The sequence below is a fragment of the Budorcas taxicolor genome, chromosome 23 (genome assembly GCF_023091745.1).
Source record: "Budorcas taxicolor isolate Tak-1 chromosome 23, Takin1.1, whole genome shotgun sequence".
Lineage (NCBI taxonomy): Eukaryota > Metazoa > Chordata > Mammalia > Artiodactyla > Bovidae > Budorcas > Budorcas taxicolor.
Genome location: NC_068932.1, coordinates 50,499,914 through 50,521,019, shown reverse-complemented (window position 1 = coordinate 50,521,019; position 21,106 = coordinate 50,499,914). Strand labels below are relative to the sequence as shown.

The window sequence follows — 21,106 nt, the reverse complement described above, 5'->3', positions numbered from 1 at the left end:
ACCAATTTTAAAAACAGATGCTTTCCACTGACTGGTTTTCTTTTTAAGAGAGAACTTAAAAATTTATGTGTGTAAAAACTATTCTCTCAGCTCTAAGTTAGGAGCAAAGGAATTTCCAGTTTTAAAGTTTTGAGGAAAGCAATGCATTTATGTAATTTCATTTAAAAAATGCTGAGGGGTAAATCCCAGTAGGTACCTCTGCAGTAAACAGTTCAAAAGACGTTCTTTCTGCTTCCCACCGTGGCTCAGCTTTATGACAGAATCCAACAGGACACAGGGCCTGGGTTGTGGACAAGGTGGCCTGGACTGCAGCCTGGGAAGGGCCCGGAGCGCCGGAGAAGGGAGCACAATCAAACGGTGTTTTCACCAAGATCAATTTTATTGCTTAGGGACCGGAGCGGCCATTTCCAAAGGCCTCCAGAGTGACCAACAGCTGAAACCCTGCTACACAGAAATCACCGTGGGCCGGAATGGCCGTGCGGCACATGGACGGAGTGACCACAGCTTGACACACACCCAGATCGTTCTGTCGAGGCTGCAGACTCGGCCGGTGGATGCCAAACCGTTTGCAATGGTAGTGATTCACCTAAACCAAGCTTTCCCCTGGCGCCTGCACCCAGCCCGGGAGTTCTGTAGTGTTTAAAGCAGATCAATAAACGTCATTTGTGTTTCATCCTCGGGCCGGGCGCCACCTCTGACCGCGCGCCAGGTGTCGGGGACAGGGACGTGCGGCAGGGTCACGACGGGCCGTGGGAGGCACGGCAACCGGGGACTCGGACAGTTTGTTTCTCTTAATAGTTTATGTACAGCCCATGTTAAAAGCAGTTTCTATCAGAAGCAGACTAGGCTATTTTTATTTCTCCCGTGATATTATTGTTTTACGTAGAATACTTGGCACCATAGTACAGTAACAAAAGACGGACAAAACGGTTTACAAAATCCTTGAAAGGTACACCCAAGCTAGCTATAAACTTCACATTCAGTTCTTAATATTACACAGCAGGAAGCCTAGGAGTCTGACTGCTGGCGTGAGAGCCGCAGGCTGTCCGAGCCCCACGGCACCACTGGGCACAATCCCGGTTTGACAGCTCTGTGTGTGGACGTGCGGGTGACCAGCTCCTAGACTCGGTTCTACTGGTGACATGACACTCAGGCATTCATACTAGGAAGTATATTCAGCGTAGTTTTGGTAAGGTTTATAAATTATTTTTAAAAAGTATATATTTATATATATTTATATATATAAAAATGGAAAGCAGCTGCAGTGTGATCCGAAACCATGTAACATGGCAGTAGAGTGAGTGACAGGGAGGGGCCTCCAGAAGTGACAGCGGCGGCCGCGCGCCCGCTCAGCCCCTGCCTCAGGGCGACTCCGAGCCCCACGGGGTTTCTGCTCCCGAGAAGCTCCTCCACGCGGACAATGATTAAAAATCGAAAACCGTGACGTCTAAAATACAGATCTTTTTGCTGTCTATTAGAGTTTTGGCAACAGGACTGTGACTCATTTAAAAAAAAAACCCAATGCTTCTACTTGATGCCACATGGACAGACAGGACGGTGAGGTATGTGAGGCTTGTCCGGAGCGCCGTCCGGGGCTGAAGCAGAGTGTGGGGCCGGCCGTCTAGCGGTGGCGCTCGGGCGGGTCTGGACGCAGCTGTCGGAGGACGTGGGCCCTCGTGCTACGGGGGGGTCTCGCCGGGGGTCCCCTCGAGGCGCTGGCATCGCCTCCCTGCCGTGGAATCAGGCGTTGGTTACGGGGACACACACACCAGGCAAAGCTCAGAAAGGTGAACTCGAGGGAAGGAGGCATATTTACCACCACGTCACTGCACCACACAACACTTGGGCACGCGTGCGTGAGGTTTACCTGCCCCGGGCGCGATGCGGAAGGCCAGGAACACGGGCTGTGGGCAGAGGAGAGGCCGTCAGGGCTGAGCGTCCACGGCCCGTGGGCCCAGCGCCGGACCCTGCCCTGGGGAGCGGACCGTGCGAGACCCGCGGTGGAAGGCCGAAGGCTGTCATGCTCCATTAAGACAGCATTATTTCCACAGAGAAACTGGTATAAAAGCTCATTTCAGAGCCGTGATTCAGGCCCTGAGAACATGGGGAAGGACAGAGCCTGGCCTGGGATCCAGCCGCTGGGTCGGGTGGGCGGCCAGCCTGACAAGGGGAAGTGGTGACCGTCTCTCCCGGGCCGCCAGGGACACAGGACCCGTGGCCCCACTCCCCTCGGAGGGGCGGCAGGCTGGGCGCCAGGCAGAGTCACACGTCCAAGGCTGGTCCCGGAACACTGGGCGGTTCCCTGAAGCTGGGCAGGGACACGGACATCCCTCCCCACCCGGGCGGCGGGGCAGAGGCCAGCAGGACGCTTGGGTGCAGGCTCGGAAGCACCTCCGGAGGGACCATGGGGAATTCCGTCTCGCTGAGCCAGTCTCTTCTGCCTTCCTCTCTACCTGCCTCACCACCCCACTGCCTACCTGCTGGCGCTTTATTGAAATTAAATACTGACTGACTCGGCCACGTCTATGAAGCCGGACCAGGAGGCGGAGAAGGGGGTTAGGAGAAGCACCCCGACGGCCCACCGCCCGCCACCGCCCCAGCACCGGTCAGTCACCTTGTGGTCTCCCATGCAGACGTTGGGCCCGATGTGGTCGTAGGTGACCACCTTCTCCTCGCTCTCCGACTGGGAAAAGCAAACAGAGGAAGAGATGTGGGAGGCGGAAGCGGGGGGCTTCCTGGGGAGCAGCGGAGACGGCCCCTGTGGCTGTGGGACCCTCCGCCACCCTGCCCACTCCTCCGTGGGGCTGCAGCCGGCTCAGAACCGCCAGTGGGCAGCTGCCCCCCAGGAGGGAGCAGCTGGAGGTGGCGGGCAGCACTCAGCCCCGGCTTGCAGGGTGGGAGGGGTCCGGCCTCGAGAGGGCGGCAACCTTCCTTGGTGGCTGGAGGCAACGTTCCCTGGGTGCTGGCCTGGCCTCTGCTCACGGCCATCAGGGCAGATAGGAGCTCTCCTTCCCGTTGTGCCCCTGGCACCAAAGAAGTCCACCTGGTCTCCGTTTCCCCCTTGGCATTTGGTTTTGACCCAGAACTCCCTGTTCAGAGGAGAACAGATGCCCCTGAACGCCACGGGGCCATGCCCAGCGGCTACTAGGGCGGGGCCGCGTGCACAAGCCTCCCACCCGCCAGCCTGCGGGCGCTGCCCAGGGTGTGCCACTGGCGGTCGGTTCTGGCTCCAGCTGGGCAAGGCTTTCACTGCCGGGGCTGAAGCCTCTGAGACTATAAACTGAATTATCCTTAACGCAGTAGGAAGCGTAAGGTCAGCTTTACTTTCCAGCGTGGTTGCCTGCCAGGAACTGCGACAACAGACGCCTTGCACACCCGTGGCGGGCACAGCGCCTCCCTGGAGTGGGAAGCATTCATCAAACGCTGCGTGGCAATTTACAAAGGCAGCATAACATTGTGGATTTCCAAGTGCATAATCGCGAGACAGACAAACAGCGGGCTCTGCACACCTCCCTGCGCATCCATCACGGCAACCGCCCCCCGTGTTCGGGGCGGGAAGCAGAACCGACATGATGCCAAGCTGACCGAGCGTGGCATGATGGATGATGCCGCGGAAACGCGGCCAGGTGGCTGCTGGGCCGGTGACGCCCACCACCGCGGGAGCCCCAGGGGAGGGCCCGCTGGGGCAGCCCCAGCCAGGAAGGCTCCGGGCCCTCCCCACGACGGGCCACCCAGCCAGGCTCCGTCCCCACAAGTCTGCAGCATCAAACCTCCAGCCCTGGAGCGGAGACGAGGCCATGCACGGGTGGCGGTCTTCCGTCCGCCTTCCTGGACTCTGCAGCCCCAGGCGCCTCCCGACGCCAGGCACTCCGGCTGTCCCGGTGGCTTCACTGCAAGATGCCTTTTCCCTGGAAGACGACCCTCACCTCCTTTCTGCCCCGAGGAGCCTGCTCTGGCTGTAGCTCTGGACTCCGCCGGCCCAGGGTGCTCAAAGCCAGCAGGTGTGGACACCACTGTGTCCACTGTCCACTCTGCTTCCTCACGCCCCACTGCGGAGCCCCCGGGGAAGGCCCAGCAGAGCGTGGGGCTGAGTCTGAGGCCACACGTGTGTACAGGGTCTGTGTAGTCAGGGCCCGTCTGTCCCGTGCGGCTTACGTCGTAAAGCCTGCTCGTGGGAGAGCCCACGGCCTGTCCTCCGTGCTGGGCTCTGGGGCCTGCCCGCCAGTTGTCCGGCTGGCCCCCAGGCCCTGTCAGGGCGCGCTCACTGCAGATCCCATCCACCCAGCCTGGTCCAGGAGGTCTCTCCCAGGAGCTGGCTCACAGCAGGGCGTCCAGGGCCACATGCCTCGGAAAGGCCAGCAGGATCTTCCGTAGGGAGGCCACCGGGGCGCTGGCGGGAGTCGGCATGCACCCAGCTTATCCCAGAAGCTCCGCCCTCCCAGCTGCACCTCTGGATAAGGGTCTGGGCCCCGGGGGGCAGATGGGACCCTTCATAACAAGTGCAGGGGCCATGCAGGGTGTTGACAGAGCCCTGGACGTCCTGGGTTGAGGGCGGGGGAACACCCGCCCCCTCCTGACTGCCTGCCCATGTCACTCAGAGGCCGAACTGCTGCCCTCATGCATCAATGCACTTCATTATTGTATTTTTCCACTGATGGTGTTGACAAAACCAGTGCAGATATTGATTCTTGAGAGCAGTCCTTCTGTGTTAAATGTGGGCATTGAAAACCCCACGAATCAAGAGGCTATAGGACCTGGAGACCCCGCCCCCCCCGCCCCCCGCCCCAGCACTGCACGCAGCCTCCAGCCCCTGGTGTTTGTGTGACTCAGCTCAGATTTACAACTCAAGGGAATAGGACGACTCCACAGCTCAGGAGCTCTTTCGAGGACAAGAGCCCATCGACTTCTCCGAGCACGCAATAAACTGAAACGACTCCTGACGCCCTGGCGACCGACCATTTACGCTGTTTCGACTCCAGAACCTGGGCTATGTGTCAGCCCGAGGACGGGCGGCAGGATGGTGCCCCCAGCCCGGGGCCGGCCCCCAGCCAGCCCCCCAGGCCTCACTCACCCTCAGGACCAGCTCCTTGGCCGACGGAGACATGAGGACGCGGTCACACCAGGCGGGGCAGCGGGTGTTCATGTACTGCCGGCCCTGGCTGCAGTCCTCGCTGTACGGGTAGCTGGGGAGATAGGACAGAGGAGCAGTCGGCAGCCGCTCGCCAGCCCCCCAGCCCCTCCTCCACGCGGGCCCCGCACGCCAGAAAGGCCCAGCTTGTCCGGGGGACGGAGAGGAGACAGAAGCTTCCAGAACCGAGTCCCACACCGTCCCTCCCAGCACTTCAGATAAACCCCGCCAAGGGCTCATCTTGGCTCATCTTCTCAACGTGGTTTTGCTTCTGGACGCAGCCTAAAGCACAGATCTGCACCGATGCCCGTGGCTGGCTGGCAGACCCGTTCCTTCCCCCTCAGCACATGTCCTGTGCCCCCGTGTGTGGGAGCTCTGGACCAGCTGGACAGACAAATGTCCTGGCCGGTCACACAGCCTTCTTGGTCGAATGTCACCATTTTATATTTACCATTATAGACAAGAACCTACACATGGTCCAACTCTGATCAGGGACCACGGAGAAGTCCAAGAAGCGCTTCCTGACCTTTAATATAAAGGTGGGCCTGTCCACTGCAGGGAGTTGGCCTCCGCGGCCCCATCTTTGCAATGCATGCTGTCTCTGTGTTATACGCACTTTTGTTTTTCACAAAAGTGAACCCTGGAGCTTTTCCCATAATAATTTGTCCTGTAAAAGCATCTATCCCCACGTAGAGCACCCGTCCATACTTGGGAAGGGATGAGTCCCTCTGGGGAGTTAGACACTCTGCCTGGGCAGAGCCAGGAGGTGTGCGTGTGCCGTGTGTTGGTCACGGTCACCCCGAGGCACATACTCGGGCAGAGCCCTGCGCAAGGGGCTCAGCAGCCCAGTCCCAGCGTGGGTGCCCAACCACAGCCAGCCGTCCGGGACCCTGCTTCCTGTTTGCTCCCATACCCGTTTCAGCAGCAAGACTCTATCCACTGTTGGAGGCGTTTTGGTTACTTCTAGGTTTGGGGAGTTCTTGGCTGTGATGAGTGGACCCCCAGGGCCCCAAGACCCCGTTGGGGGCTGGAAGGTAAACTCTGCGTCCATGGCCACACAGACATACTACCTGTTGTTGCCATGGTGCTGGCATGGCCCTGCCCCACACCGCACAGGCAGAGGCCACAGGAACGATTCCTGGACTGGATATCGACCCAGTTTAGGAGGAGTGGGGAGCACATGAAGGTGGGACCCTCAGACCTCAGGGAAGGGAGGTTTGGAAGGGGCTGTCCTGAGGGCAGGGGTCTGGACAGGGCTGCGTGCGGGGTGAGGAGAACCTTCCACGTCATGGGAAGCCGCTGCCGCACTTCAGTGGAAGAGCCTGCTAAGCTGTCTCGCTCACACCCTTGGATCTTTGTTTTCAAGCCAATGACAGTGTGGCTTGGAGTGTGTTCACAGCTGGGATGATGAGGGCGGAAGTGCAGAGAGGCTCTGAAAACCAGGTGTGCCAGCCAGAGAATGCCACTTAGTATCCCCTGCTGCCACACAATCACCTGTCTGCTGGCACCAGTGATGCCCATGGCGTGCAATTCCCTGGTTGACAAGCTGGATGCCCTGGGGTGGCCACTGTCCCTCAAACAGACACTGTCCACCACCCCCTGCGCCCAGGAGAGGCCAAAGCCGGACAGCTGTGCAGCACAGGCCGCCTCACCCAACGCCGAGAGCCCGCAGCCCCGGAGCCCACGAGCCTCCGTCCTGACCACCCGGCCCGAGCGGGAGGAGGAGCCGTTCTCACAGAGCAGTCAGGATGGCGCAGGCCTGGTGAGTGTGGAGAGGAGCCAGCGGCCCTTCTCTGTGACAGGCCACGTGGACAAACCTGGACACGGTGGTCTCCCTCCCTGGCCAGCGCTGCTTCTGGACAGATCCCCACAGGGTTCAGCCATGACAGAAGCAACAGGGCCAGGAGGTTCCGCCTTTCAACCAGAAAGAGGGCAGCGTGGTAGAGCCCAGGGACAGGATGCCCTGAGCGGGCAGATGTGCCCGAGGACATCCCTGAATACCTGGCAGCACACCCATCCGGGTACACACCCACTCGGGTACACACCCACCCAGGTACACACCCACCCGGGTACACACCCATACAAGTACACATTCACCCAGGTACACAGCCTCCAGGTACACCCCCACCCGGGTACACACCCACTCGGGTACACCCCCACCCGGGTACACACCCATACGAGTACACATTCACCCAGGTACACAGCCTCCAGGTACACACCCACCCAGGTACACACCCACTCGGGTACACACCCACCCAGGTACACAACCTCCAGGTACACACCCACCAAGGTATATACCCACTCGGGTACACACCCACCCAGGTACACAGCCTCCAGGTACACACCCACCAAGGTACACACACACTCGGGTACACACCCACCAAGGTACACACCCATCTGGGTACACAGCCACCTGGATACACACCCATATGGGTACATACTCACCCACGTACACACCCAGCCGGGTACACATTCACCCAGGTACACAGCCTCCAGGTACACACCCACTCAGTTACACACCTACCCAGGTACATAGCCTCCAGGTACACACCCACCCAGGTACACAGCCTCCAGGTACATACCTATCAGGTACACACCCAGGCACACATTTACCAGATACAGTCCCAGACAACACACTCACCCAGGTAATACACACACCCAGGTACACACCCTAGCCATACATCCAGGTAACACTCCCAGGGAATGCATACACCTAGGAAACACACATGTATACACGTACACACATGAGTTTTGTACCACACCCGCACGTAAAAATCTATGCACACCAACGCCTGTCTGCTTATATGTGAAATACCACGCACATGTGCACACGGAGCTCATGAACACACACCCCCACACCTATGCAACACACACCTGTACACACATGTATTCACACGCACACACCACATACAGCCCCAGGTATACATGTACCCAAGCACATGTGCATACACAACCCACAACCCACACCCACAAGACATGCTGCATACACCCATGCACACATACCTCCCTATCCACACCTGTGCCTGTATAACCATGTCTGCATACACACATGTGCGTCCACACCATGTACATACACTCACACCTGTGCACACCCACACCCGTGCCCCATGGATACCACATGCACACATGCACACGTATGCACTACACAAACACATGCAATCAGTCTGTCACCAACCACACGCATCCTGCACACACACCCACACAAGTACATGCCCGCACACACGTGCACTCACACCCATGCGGGGGCCACATCAGGCACACGTGCTGACACCATGCACACAGTGAACACACCCATGCACAACCCTCTGTGCACACACCCCACACACGTGTGCACAGGAGCTCATGCCTGCACACACACAGGCAGCACTCCTGGGGTCACTTATTTTCTGGCAGTCAGAGAACACATCTGGGTACCAAATGGTCACCGTTTCTAACCACGTCCCTTCAGCTGCTTCTGCTGATACGTTCCCAGTGTTGGGACAGCTCTCCAGACACGGGGCTGTGAGTGCCACCCAATGGTCAGGAACATGGTTTTAAACATGAGGGAACAAAATGGAGGGGATGGGTGTGACCCAGGCACTGGAGGAGTGGAAGGTGGGTAGTAGGGGAGGGGATGATAAGGTAGTGGGGAAGGGGGAATGAGCCGGGCTGTTGGGAAGGGGGAATGACCCGGGAAGTGGGGAAGGGGTGGGTGATCCGGGCTGTGGGGGAGGGGTGAGTGACCTGGGCAGTGGTGGAGGGGGGTTGACTTGGGCACTGGGGGAGGGATTGATGACCCGTGCTGTGGTGGTGGGGGTGGGTGACCCGGGCAGTGGCCTGGATGGCCTTGCCTTGGAGACTTGGGCCTTGCATGCAGGCTAGGAGGTCAGGGGCTCTGAGTGGGGACCCTCAGCTCAGGAAGCCCACAGCTTAGTCTGTAAACCATGACCTTTCCCACCTCAGTTCAGTTCAGTTCAGTTCAGTCGCTCAGTCATGTCCGACTCTTTGCAACCCCATGAATCGCAGCACACCAGGCCTCCCTGTCCATCACCAACTCCCGGAGCTCACTGGGCATCTACTGACCTGGGGAGTTCCTCTTTCAGTATCCTACCATTTTGCCTTTTTATACTGTTCATGGGGTTCTCAAGGCAAGAATACTGAAGTGGTTTGCCATTCCCTTCTCCAGTGGACCACATTCTGTCAGACCTCTCCACCATGACCCGCCCGTCTTGGGTTGCCCCAAGGGCATGGCTTAGTTTCATTGAGTTAGACAAGGCTGTGGTCCTAGTGTGATTAGAATGACTAGTTTTAAAAACATGGAACGCTTCACGAATGCTAGATCCCAGTTAAATGGAGAAAATCTGACCCCTAGACCAACGGGCCTCCCAGTGGCCCCCACCCCCTGTCCCTTCCAGACCACCTCCCCTCAAGGGGCAGCCCCACCTCCAGCCAGAGAAAGGTCTCTGGCTGAGACATGCTTGCAAGGACAGGACGCCATTCCTGGAGAGCTGGCACGGCCCTAACACACTGACCAGGTCACAGGACGTCCATGATTCCAGGATGAGGGCAGGATGTCTCAGGCCGCACGAGCCTGTCAGGCCAGAGGCAGCTGAGCCCCAGAGGGCAGGTGACCTCCGGGTGCCCACAGCGCGGGCACCGCCCTGGAGTTCCTCCCACTTGGCACCAAGTATCCCCACCCCCAGCCTACTGGCAGAATCTCACAGGCCAGGCCACGCTCCTCCTGGGGGCCACGCCCTCCTGGGGGCCACGCCCTCCTGGGGGCCACGCCCTCCTGGGGCCTTCCCAGAGCCCACCCCTGGGGCCTGGCTGAAGAATGTGCAGGCCGACGGGTCCCTCCCAGCCCTGAAATCCCTGTCTCTCTGCTGCCTGGGGAATGGGGGCTCGTCCCTCGGCCACCCGAGCGGACCACAAGGTCCTGGGGCTCCTGGCGGGCCCATTCCCCCGCGCTCTGTGCCTGGCTGAACGTCCAGGCTGCGGGGTTTGGAGCAGCTCAGGGATGGCCACCTGCTTGGGCTGCTCGGGAGGTGTATGCCCACAGCTCCTCCTCCTGGCCAGGGTGCAGCCCTGAGGGAGGCGTGTGGATCCTGATCAAGCGGGATCGATGCCCGGGACCCCCGCACCACCCCCCAGAGGGCAGGGGGAACCCGGTCCCTCATGACAGCCTCAGCTTCCAGCGGTCCCTGGCGGCATGTTACTGCACACTTCATGTCGTTCCGGTAGCGTCAGAACCCAAAGACGACGCGGTGGGGCAGCTCCTGGACGTGCTGCTGAGGCCACCCACTCAGGCCCAGCTGCCAAGTCACGGGCTCCCGGGCATCGGAGCTGCTGCTGGGTGCCTGCCAGGTCCCCGGGGGCCACATCCCTGCCTCTCTGGCCTCTGCACCTCGAGTCACTGGTCTGGGCGCTGACGGTGAGCGGCAGGCGCCCAGACACCTCAGCCAGTCTGGACTCACACGGAGTCCCAGGTCCAGCGGATATCTGACCTCCGGAAGGAGGCTCAGGAAGCAGGGTGAGCTTCACGGGGAGCCAGGGAGGATCTCTGACGTGGATCTGACGTGTTTACCTCTTGTGAGGCCTGGCACAGATGGGGGTGGGGGGGCAGACAGCACTCTCAGCCCCACCTGCAGCAGCCCCGCTCCCTGAGGATGATTCCCCGAACCTGCCCAAGGCCCATTTTCTCCCAAGTGGTAAGAATTCCCACTTGGCATCTGTAAAAGGGCAGACGGGGGGAGCAGCCATAGGGGGTGTCCGTGTCCTCCAGATGGGCCTGGGGTGGCTGAAAGGGCTGAGTGTCCTGGGCCATTTCGTAATCAGCTTTCTTTCCCCACACCCCCACCCAGCCCCTCTGCAGCCCCGGGCAGGCCAGGGAGGAGCATGCTGCTACTGCTGCGGATTTCAAGATTCTGTAAACACCAGAGCAAAACACCACAAAAGCTCATCTACCCGAGAAAGACAGAACCAACACCCGCGTCCCGACGGCCCCAGAAAGGTCCAGAGCTTGGAGCTGCCTCAGTGGCCGCTCGTAGGCGCCTCTGGGAGGCCGTGTCGGCACCGAGGGGAGCAGCCCCTGCCACACTCTCCAGGCTGGGGAGGGGGCGGGAGGAGGCACGGGGGCACAGAAGCAGGACGGGAGGTTCCCTCTGGGCCAGCAAGTGGGCGGTCCTTACCTGGGAGGGAACGAGATGTCCAGTTCATACAGTCTGTCCTTAAACACAGACAGCTCTTTGTCGAATTCTAAGAGCTGAGAAAAAGAAAGAAGATAAGGGTCACTTGGGCTTGCACTCCTGGGGGCAGCGGCCAGCCTGGGCAGGGACACCGTGACTTCGGACCCCAGCACCTGCCCTGCACACCACCTGGGCCGTGAGCGAGGGCTGCCCAGGCGTGTGGCCGGACGGTCCTGCAGGCCCCAGGGTGAGGCCCGGTGCTGACCAGCCGGGGCCACCTCGCCCCACTGAGTGCGCAGGGTGCGGCCACGGCCACTCTGGAGTCACTCTGAGGTGCCCTCGCTCGAAGGCAGGGTCCAGCCGCAGGGACGCTGTTCCGCCCCAGTGGAGCTGCACTCTCGGGCGCAGGCCTCGCCTGGAGGACGACAAATGGCACTGGCCTGGTGGGCTCCTCAGAGCCATGTCCACGGGCACTGCGCCTCCAGGAGGCAGGCCCTGCGGCCACGCACGCCCTGGGCACGTGGTCACCGCTTATGCCCTCGGCAGCGTGGGGGAGCGTGGCATTGCACAGGCCCGAGGCCACACGGCCCCCTCACCTCCCGCCATCTCAGCCCTGCGATCCGCACGCCGTGTGTGCACAGCAACCCTGGGCACCAGGCTCCACCTGAGCCCCCACAGGGGGCCACCCGCAGAGCCTGCGGGCAGCAGGCCAGCCCTCAGCCGGGCCGCTCTCCTCGGGTGAGTCAGAGGGAAGCAGGCCGAACACCTCCCGGCAGGAGCTCCTGGGGGTTTTACTGGGGTGGGGGGACCGAGGCTCCTTTTGCACAAACAGGACGCTTCAGACACAGCCGCCCGATCCCAGTGGCCACCAAGCACCGACCCTGCCTGGTGAGGCTGGAGGCTGGGTCCCACGGCTGCCACCGTGAGGCCACGTCTGCTCAGAGGCACCAGTGGCAAAGCTCGCCCCACTCAGCACCCATGATGGCCCTGCTGGGGGCCCAGAGGTGCAGGGCCAGAAGTGGGGTGCAGAGAGGGTTTGGGGGGAGGGGAGGTTCAGGGTGGGGGCTGTGTGGGGCGGGGGCATGGGGCCAGAGCCCCTCAGCTCCCAGGCACAAGCAGCCTCCTGCCCCCACCTCCAGGGAGCAGCCTGGGCCAAACGACTTCTGGAAGGTTCCGGAGTTGGTGTTTCAGGGTGTCTGGGGTGGGGAACAAGTCTCCAGGGAGGGCGAAGCATGAGCGTGGGGCCTGGACCAGCTCTGAGTTCACACAGGTGCACACGCGTGTGCCTGGAGACACCCTCACAGCACGCTTGAAGGACGCACCCCCACAGGGAGACGGCAAGCGTGTCATCCACAGCCTCCCGAGCGTGAGTGCTCAGCCCTCACAGCTCAGGAGGACAGCCCTGACCCCCGCGGAGTCCGCCAGCATCGTGGCTCATCGCCCCCGGAGGCCCGCCGCCAGCATCCTCTCGTGGGGGGCCTGGCGCTGGGGTTGCTCTCAGTCGTGGCGTTTGGGGTCCTGCTCCGGACGCCCCCAGCTCTTGAGGACCGCGCCTTCCACCCCCGCCAGCTCCAAGCGTCCGTCCCGTGTCCCGCCCACAGCCCACCACACGAGCACCATGCCTGGCCTGCTCTGTCCGTCCGGACACTCTGCTCCCTGTGGGGGACTCTCTGCTCCCTGGCTGCTGCGAGAGCAGCTTGTGTGTCTCCATCTGCCTGGATTCTTGAGCGTATGGTGTTTGTGTTTCTGATTCTTTCTCTGATTCCTTAAACAGTCTCAGAATTTTTATCAAGCATTCCGTGATCTGACCTCTTGGACTCTCGCTACCGTGGAGGGCTCCCTGCCCCGCGTCCACGGGAGGCCGGCACACCGTGTTTCAGGAATGGTATTGCATTTCTGTTGAAATGGTAATCTGTATCTCTTTGAGATTTTTCACAGCCTGATAACCAATTTCACATGTATCTTAAACATTCTTCTTGATTACAAAGTGAGGAACAGCGTAGGGTGTGTGTGGACAATGATGAAGCAGCCGGCCGGCCGTATCCGTCAGGCACGGTCTGGGCCGCGCACCTTTCTCTGCTGCTGCAGAGGCGCGGCGCTGATGAAGGGGAGAGGCTGGAAAATCGATGCGGTGGAGCCGGAGCAGGTGCTACACACAGAGAAAACATCTCCATCCGACGGGCCGAGCGCCGGGAACACTCCCGCGCCTGCCCTGGGACAGCCGCGGAGAATTTAATCTCTCCAAATCCTCACCAGGGCACTCCATCCTGCCGCCCTGACAGCCACACTTATAATTAATTATACAATTTCGATGGGAATATCGACTAAACAAAGCTATAAATCATAGAAAAAGTCAATAGGCATGGACACAGTCAATCATGTCCCGGCCGATGATTACTACTCTTAAAATACAATAATTATTTTCAGAGCCAACTTGAATTAAATTTCTGTCAGGCGGGAACAAGACCAGTGGTTGATCAAGGATGCGATGGACCCGGGGCCGCGGCTGAGCTGCACATCCATCCTGGTGGGCGTCTCACCCTGAAGGTGAGCGCTTGTCCGGAGGCCCCTGGGGGTCTGCATGCCGCCTCCTGCTGCTGCTGCTGAGCCACGTCAGTCGTGTCCGACTCTGTGTGACCCCACAGATGGCAGCCCGCCAGGCTCCCCCGTCCCTGGGATTCTCCAGGCAAGAACACTGGAGGGGGCCGCAGTTACTGTGGAGCCGGCCCTGCACCGGGAGGCATGACCCGACCAGGGGGCCCAGGGCCCCCCCAGAAGCCCTCATGGAGGCCCCATCTCTGCTTCGCCTCCATCACATCCTTTCATCCTAGGGGCAGACTCAAACTTCTCCCAGATATTCAAATTAATTTTCCTCCACGTTGAAAGAGCACAGTTTCACAGGGTAAATTAATACGGAAGCAAAAATTACGTCTAAGGTGACATCTGTTGTTTCCAGGTGGTGACATGCTTCCCAGGCAGTAAGGGAGGCCAGCGGGGCTCTGGGCCCAGGGGCACCTTGCCTCTGCCCACCCCCCACGCTGTGAGACGCAGGAGGAGCCCACCTCCCTGGGCCCCGAGGGTCCCCGGGGAGCCAGCTGTGCACAGGCTGTGGGCCGAGTGTCTAAAGACACCAGGTGGGTGGAAGCCACAGAGGAGGCTCGGGAGCGCCTGGGGCTGGGGTGCACCTGTGCGGCGGGGGAGGCGGCCTCGCAGAAGAGGGCTGGGCCCCCCACGGTGGGCTCAAAGCTGGGCCTGAGCAGATGGCCGTGTGACTGGGCCTGGCTGAGCTCTAGGCCAGGAGGGAACGGAGGGGCTGGGGTGCAGGAAGGAGGCAGGGGCAGGGGCTAGGCAGGCAGACTAGGTGGTGGAGAGTCCAGGCCCCAAAGTGAACGGACATGAGAGGTAAGGGGTCCTGGCGGGTGATGGGGGCTTCCCAGGGGCGGGCAGGCAGGGCGGGGGGGCTCTGTGCAGGGACTTGGGACTGGCAGGGTCTGCCGGATAGCTGGACAGTCCCCCATCCAGACAGATGTGCCCCCCTCTGGGTGTAGACGGTGGACCCTGCTCAGGGAGGCACAGAGCCCCCGTGGGGCCTGAGGAGATGTGATGCAGAGGTGCTGCCCAGAGTCCGCGGGTGACTGGGCTGCCCAGGGTGCCCAGAGCAGAGAGGGCTGAGTGGGGGTGGAGGGACAGACAGGACCCGAATCCGCACAAGGTTCTGGCCTTTGGGATGGAGGCGGCCCTGAGAGGCCACAGGGGTCTTGGTGGGGTGGCTGGGAGCTGAAAGTGGGGACCGTGGTACAGACAGTGCCTCACCAGGGTCGGGGGGGCAGCCAGGGTCTCAGCAAATGGGGGGCACAGGGCATACCTGGGTGGCGGAGGCTGCCTGCAGGCGTGGCTAACCTGCTGATAACACACAGGCGCCAAAGGAACGGGTCAAAGCAGGTCCAGCTGACGTTCACACCGTGGGGCAGCCCCTAGCCCAGCCCTCCCGTGGCCCGTGTGCAGGCAATCTGTGCAGGGACCTGCTCATGGCGGGGGGAGGGTGTGTGAGCTGCAGGGGTCTGTTCACACGCACTTCACTTTACACATGCACACACACACGTGTACTTCACTTTGCACACACGTGTGTACTTCTCTGCACACACGTGTGCACTTCTCTGCACACACGTGTGCACATCACTGCACACATGTGCTTCACTTTGCACACATGTACTTCTCTCTGCACACACGTGTGCATGTCACTGCATACACGTGTACTTCACTTTGCACATGTGTACTTCTCTCTGCACACACGTGCACGTCACTGCACACACGTATACTTCACTCTGCACACACACACATGTGGTTCACTACACACACACACACTCACGGGGTTGGTGGTACAGGATGTCCCTCAAGTTCTCAAGACAGTCTCTCCTCTTTCCAAAGGAAGCCCAGGCCTCAGTGGGTGGGCCCTGAACAGAGGGTCTGCACCCAAAGCTGTCAGCCCTCTGCCTCTCACCTGGGGGGTCCCCAGGACTATGGGCCACGCTGCCCGTCAAAGACAGTGAGGCAGGTGGCTGCAGCCTGGCCAGAGGCAGGAGGCACACCAGGCCAGGCCCAGTCGGCAGGGATGGGAGGGCCAGGGGCCAGCACTGCCCGGAGCAGCGGCGGGGGCCCAGCCACACATCCCACGGCGGGACTCACCGCAGTGCCGTTGTCGTCCCGAAAAACCTCCTGGTTGAAGTAGTCAAAGAGCTTCTTCTCCAGCTGGAGCATCACCTGTTGGGGGTGGGGTGTCAGAGCAGGGGGCCCCTCCCCAGGGCGGGGCCACGGAGGGGGGCGTCAGAGCAGGGGGCCCTTCCCAGGGTGGGCCCCCCTCCCCAGGCCAGGTCACTGGGTGCAGAGGGGCGTGAGAGCAGGTGTGGCCCCTTTCCAGGGCAGGGCCACGGGAGGGGGTGCAGGTCAGAGCAGGGGCCCCTCCCCAGGGTGCATGCCGCACCCTCCGTGCTCACCTTCCGGTCGTTGTCTGACTCGCGGAATATCAGCTTCACGACTTCGTTGGTGTCCGCAGCCCGGACTGTCTGCATCGTGGCCTTTGTGCAGAGAGTCTGGGAAAGACACGGAGGAACTAGGTCCAAGACCTGCCGCCTGGCCGTCTGACCCGGTCCCTCCGTCCTCGCTGTCCAGCTGGGCTGGGGGCTCACTCCTCCCGAGCTCCCAGCCGGCCCCTCTGCCCTCTGTCCAGGCTGTTCTGTGGACCCAGGGGCCCAGGAGGCCCCCACGGCCACGACGGTGAAAGGCAGCCAGGCAGGACCTGGAGGGTGGCTGGGAGGCAGAGGCCGTGGGGGGCGCAGAGGGAGGGGGCCAGGCCTCCCAGCAGGTACACCTGGTCCTGCCCCACCCTGGGCATGGGGCAAGGACAGGTCACAGCAGGAAGGTAAACAGGGCCCCTCCCCAAAGTCAGGACAAACCCGGAGCCTGGCCCGGGGGCAGCAGTGCAGCCCTGGCCAGACCCACGTACAGCGGAGAGAAAGAACCGCTCAGGAGGGGCTGAGACATGGCCAGGCTCGGAGACGTGCTGGCGAGGGCTCGGGCCAGGCACCTCCCTTTGGAAAAGTCCGTCCGCAGGGTCCAGAGAGGCTGCGGGGGCCAGGGGCCACAGCCAGATTTTGCTTTGTGTGTAAGTTATACCTCGATAGAACTACTTCTTTTTTGTCCACGCAGTTTTTATGAAAAAGATGAAGGAGAAAGACTGCCGTGAAAGAACAGCTAATGTTGACTTGAAGAAACTCGTTCACCCGAGGAGCCCGTGGGAAGTCACCTTGCGGAGGAGCTCGGGGCTCAGGCCCAGGTGGCCAGCGCTGTTGGGGGGGGGCATTGACATTCAGGGCACACAGTTAATCAGGTCAAGCCCCCAAAGTGGCTTTTGGACTCATGTGTCACAAATCAGTCTGGCCGCCTTCAAATGGCCGGATTAGAACAAGGGCCCCAGCAACCCTGCCTGGGCGCGCCCACCGGCCCTCGAAGAGGCCGAGCCATCCAGATGCTAATGTGCTAAGGGGCTTAACAGCAGTGAATGGGGCGGCCTGGCGGGCAGACGGCTTACTTGGAGGAAACGCATAGTCTTCGCCCAAAGGCGGCTGCTGCAAACTTCTTAAAAAACAGCTTTCTCTCTCCCCCTCGCACGGGCTCCCAGCGGATACACATCTGCCTGGCCGGCCCCTCACGCTCGGCCGCTCCCACACCCGCCGGAGCCCCTCATTCAGGGCGACCAGGCTGCCTCTTTCAGCTGCAGCCGTGACCACTCGAGCAGAAAGCCCGGGGCAGTGCCTTTCCGGCTTGCCTTACAGAGCATTTTCTTCTTTTCAAAGGAGAAAAAAATTCTCCAAATGCTGATTTTAAAGAACCATCTGAGGTTTGTTTCGCTATCAGCGGCCGTGTGGAGGCACCGGAGGGTGACGCGGGAAGTCTCACTGGCACTCACTGGCACTCGCGGCCCCAGGCGTTTTGCTTGGTGCTTGGCGATGCAGCTACTGCCAAGGACAGGCACCGTGACGGCCCCCAAGACAGCGGGGCCGCAAAGGCCGCTTGCGGTGTTCTCGCTGCGGGGCTGGCCCGCTCCCCCTGCAGAGGGGCCTGGCCTACCCCCCTCCCCAGCACAAACGCGCCCCCCAACCCCACCCCAGGCCCGAATTTCAGTGCAAGCGGAGCTCCTTGGGCCCCAAGAGGTGAGCCCATGAGTGTGGCCTTACAGAACCCTCTCTGATCTCTGCCAGACGGAGGGGGTGAGGGGTGGACAGCCAGCCCCGCACCCGAGGGTGGGGGTCCACCGCCTGGGGGTCAGCCAGGAGCTGGTCAGGGGCGTCCTGGTCAGAGTAAAGCCTGACCTGGGGGGGTCTCTGTTCTGGGGGGATCTCTATTACAGGTAGAGAAGCGCTTTTGGAAGTAAGCTTTGGTGTGCGGAGGTCAGAGGCACACCAGCCGTTTCCTCACTGCAGTCGCTGAGTTCTTAGGTGATAAGGAAAAGCGGTGAGGCTCTCCTGTGTGTGCACTCCAAGAGACAGCAGGGATTACAAGAGCGTCTCAGTCTGTGTTTACAACGTCCTGCTAGGCTTTAGACCAGTTATGGCTGTGATTCTGCAGACCCTGCTTCGGTCTGCACCCAGCACGCTGGACCGCAGGAGGCGGTCCTCTGCACCCCAAGTTTCCAAAGGACCCACAGAGGTCAGGCAGGCGGGTACCTGCGGTCGGCGTCTGGAATGTGCAGCGTGTACAGGGGGGCACGCCTGGGGCTGGGGTGTCGGGGAGACCGTGACGGAGCTAACGGAGCAGGGAGCCTGGTCGTGGCCCCGCGCAGGCTGAGACCAGGGCTCTCACCCTGCCCCTGGGCCCAGCAGGACCGCATGCGAGGGGGCTGGGCTCAGAGGACACTTTTGTCCCCAACTTATCCTGACCACATCAGGTGTTAGAGCCAGAGGGAGGCTGTTTCAGGTTCGGGGGGTGGGGGGTGTGACTGCCCCCCCCCTGCACCTGCTCAGGGTCCTCCCTGCGGCTCCCGCACACCCGGAGGGGGGCAAGGGCTTAAATGAACCAGACCGGCCGCCAAGCAGCCTGGCCCCAGAAGTGGCCCCGGCTCCAGTCCTTCCTCGCGCCTTCTCTTTTTGCTCGTGTGTGACCCTGAGGACACGGCGGGTGGGGACGCTCTCACCACGGACAGGGGCCAGCGTGCCCACGGGGCCCAGCACCCTTGTGGCGGGGCCCGCCTGCTGGTGCCGGAGGCCTCTCCCTGTCAGGGGTGTGGGAGGCGGCCCACAGGGTCCTCGTCTCTGCCCAGATCACTCGGCTTCTAAGACCTTCGGGGATTAAACTATGTCCCATCAAATGGAAAGTAAACTGGCCTTCAAACGGAAAGTTACTGGACAGCGGCTTCCTGAAGTTGTGAAGCCCAGCCCGGCAGGGCCTCAGGTGCCCCCCCACCCTGGATGTGGACCCGCAGGAAGGACCGCCGGCAGCCCCCCCGGGAGGCCAGCCACATGCTGTGGCCCGCGGACTGGACACAGCTCCGCAGAGCTGGGGTCCCTCCACTGCCCGAAATGGAGCCGTGTGTCTGGAGAATGCGGGGCCACCATGCCCTGCCCTGCCCCAGCTCCAGCTCCGTGCAGAGCGGGCAAGCCCCTCCAGCCGGTTCAGCCACTGAGGGACGGGCCTCCTGCTCGCCCAGGGAAGAAGAAGGCACTGGTCTGAAGAAAGTGCAGGTCCCTGCTGCAGGCCGGCCCTTCCGGACACTTACAGGCGGGGTCCAGGGTGGGGGGAGGCTGGCTGCGGAGGCCAGGCTGGTGGGTGGGCTCCGTGTGCCCTGCTCTGGGGCTTTCATCCCCTGACAACCTCACACAGGAAACATGCAGACCCTCTGATAGCGTGAAATCGGAAACAAAGCCGGGGCACAAAGAGGCCGACTGGCCGTGGTTGCTGTCCCCTCTCCAGCAGCCAGCACGCTCCAGGGCCTGCCCGAGGGGCTGCAGGAGAGAGCTTGGACAGGAGGCCCGTCCCGGAGGCTGGAGGCCCGTCCCGGGGGCGCTGGAGGTGCCCACAGCGTAAGGACCCTCGGCTGGCCGCCCACTGCATGGCCGCTGGCATCTGGGAGCCCTTCCACAGGGAGGCCCATCCTTGCCCCACCTGGGGAATGACAGCAACCTCGCTCTGGGGGCCCCGCTCTCGGGAGTGAGCGGCTGCCCTGGGCAGCGTTTCAGGCGCAGGGAATGAAGCTGGAGAGGCCCAGACCTCGGAAGACGTTCCGTGTTCCTCTTGGGACCGAGCAGCCCAGCCCCCACCCGCCTTGAGCCCTGGGACACAGGTGTGCACACGCGGCCTTCTCGGAGGCCCTGGGCTCCGGCTGCTCATGTGGGACTGGGCTCTGGAGGACCGGTCTCCATGCCCCCACGAGCCCACTGCCCAGACCTGCCTCTCAGGGTGGAGGGCGAAGGCCAGCCTGTGGGGGCTCTGGGCCCGATGCTGGGCACTGACGCGTCACGGAGCACAAAGTGCCCGAGGCCGACGGCCAGCGGCCCCGGGGGTCAGGGACGGTGGCACAGCCTCGCCCGCCAGGGGGGGCCCGGGTCCTGGCCACCAGTGTCCGAGGACGCCCTTTCAGCCTCCCTCCCCGCCACACGCACGCACACGTGTGCAGGTGGACGCACAAGCTTCTAGGAGGCGGAGGCCCCGGTGTGCCTGGCCTGCTCGGGCGCAGGGCCCCCTGGGTGGCTGGGCCGGCCTGAGGCCCAGGAGGCCACGTGCTGGTGGAGGCCGGGGCAGGGGGTCTGTGGCCAGGGGCCTGGGCCACAGTTGCGGGCCCCGGGGGGGGACTCACGTTGTGAAGACTGACATCACTGGGCAGCTTCCACTGCTCAGCTGCACAAAGTGGGGCCCAGAGCAGGCACCCCGAGAACAAGGAAGCGACACACCCCCTTTCTCCTCCACGGTGTGGGCTGGGGTGTGAGGCCGCAGGAAGGGCCTGGCAGGGACGCCACCTGCAGGGGTCGCCTCTGGTGACAAATCCCCGGCTATCAGGGTCCAGCGGCCTGCCCGACAGCCAGAGGGCACTGTCCCAGAACGGCCGAGGATCGGAGGCTGAGCAGCGCCCGTGCGGGCTTCTCACCGGAGAGCACTGGGGCGGGGTCGCCCTGCGTCTGGAGGGAGCCACCCCCCTCACAACCCACTCCGTTCACTCTGACCCTCACGGTGGACACCATCTTTTCAGAGGTTTTCCTGGCAGAGCCCTGAGTCCTGGGACGACAGACGTCTCTTGATTGCTGAGAGCCTCGGACTCTGAGGG

General features: G+C 61.8%; 1 protein-coding gene across 1 annotated transcript in view; it reads right to left on the bottom strand.

The window, feature by feature from the left end:
* Nucleotides 1-370: 370 nt before the first annotated feature.
* The window catches only part of INPP5A (inositol polyphosphate-5-phosphatase A), a 151,422-nt gene continuing 130,686 nt past the window's right edge, over nt 371-21,106 (bottom strand). Inside the window, exons 10-16 of the mRNA XM_052660644.1 lie at nt 16,287-16,382; nt 15,979-16,053; nt 11,296-11,369; nt 5,072-5,183; nt 2,615-2,683; nt 1,817-1,904; nt 371-1,729 (exon numbers count right to left, since the gene is read on the bottom strand). Coding sequence (XP_052516604.1) covers nt 1,824-1,904; nt 2,615-2,683; nt 5,072-5,183; nt 11,296-11,369; nt 15,979-16,053; nt 16,287-16,382 — 507 coding nt within the window. The 3' untranslated portion in view covers nt 371-1,729; nt 1,817-1,823. The remainder of the gene's footprint in view (nt 1,730-1,816; nt 1,905-2,614; nt 2,684-5,071; nt 5,184-11,295; nt 11,370-15,978; nt 16,054-16,286; nt 16,383-21,106) is intronic.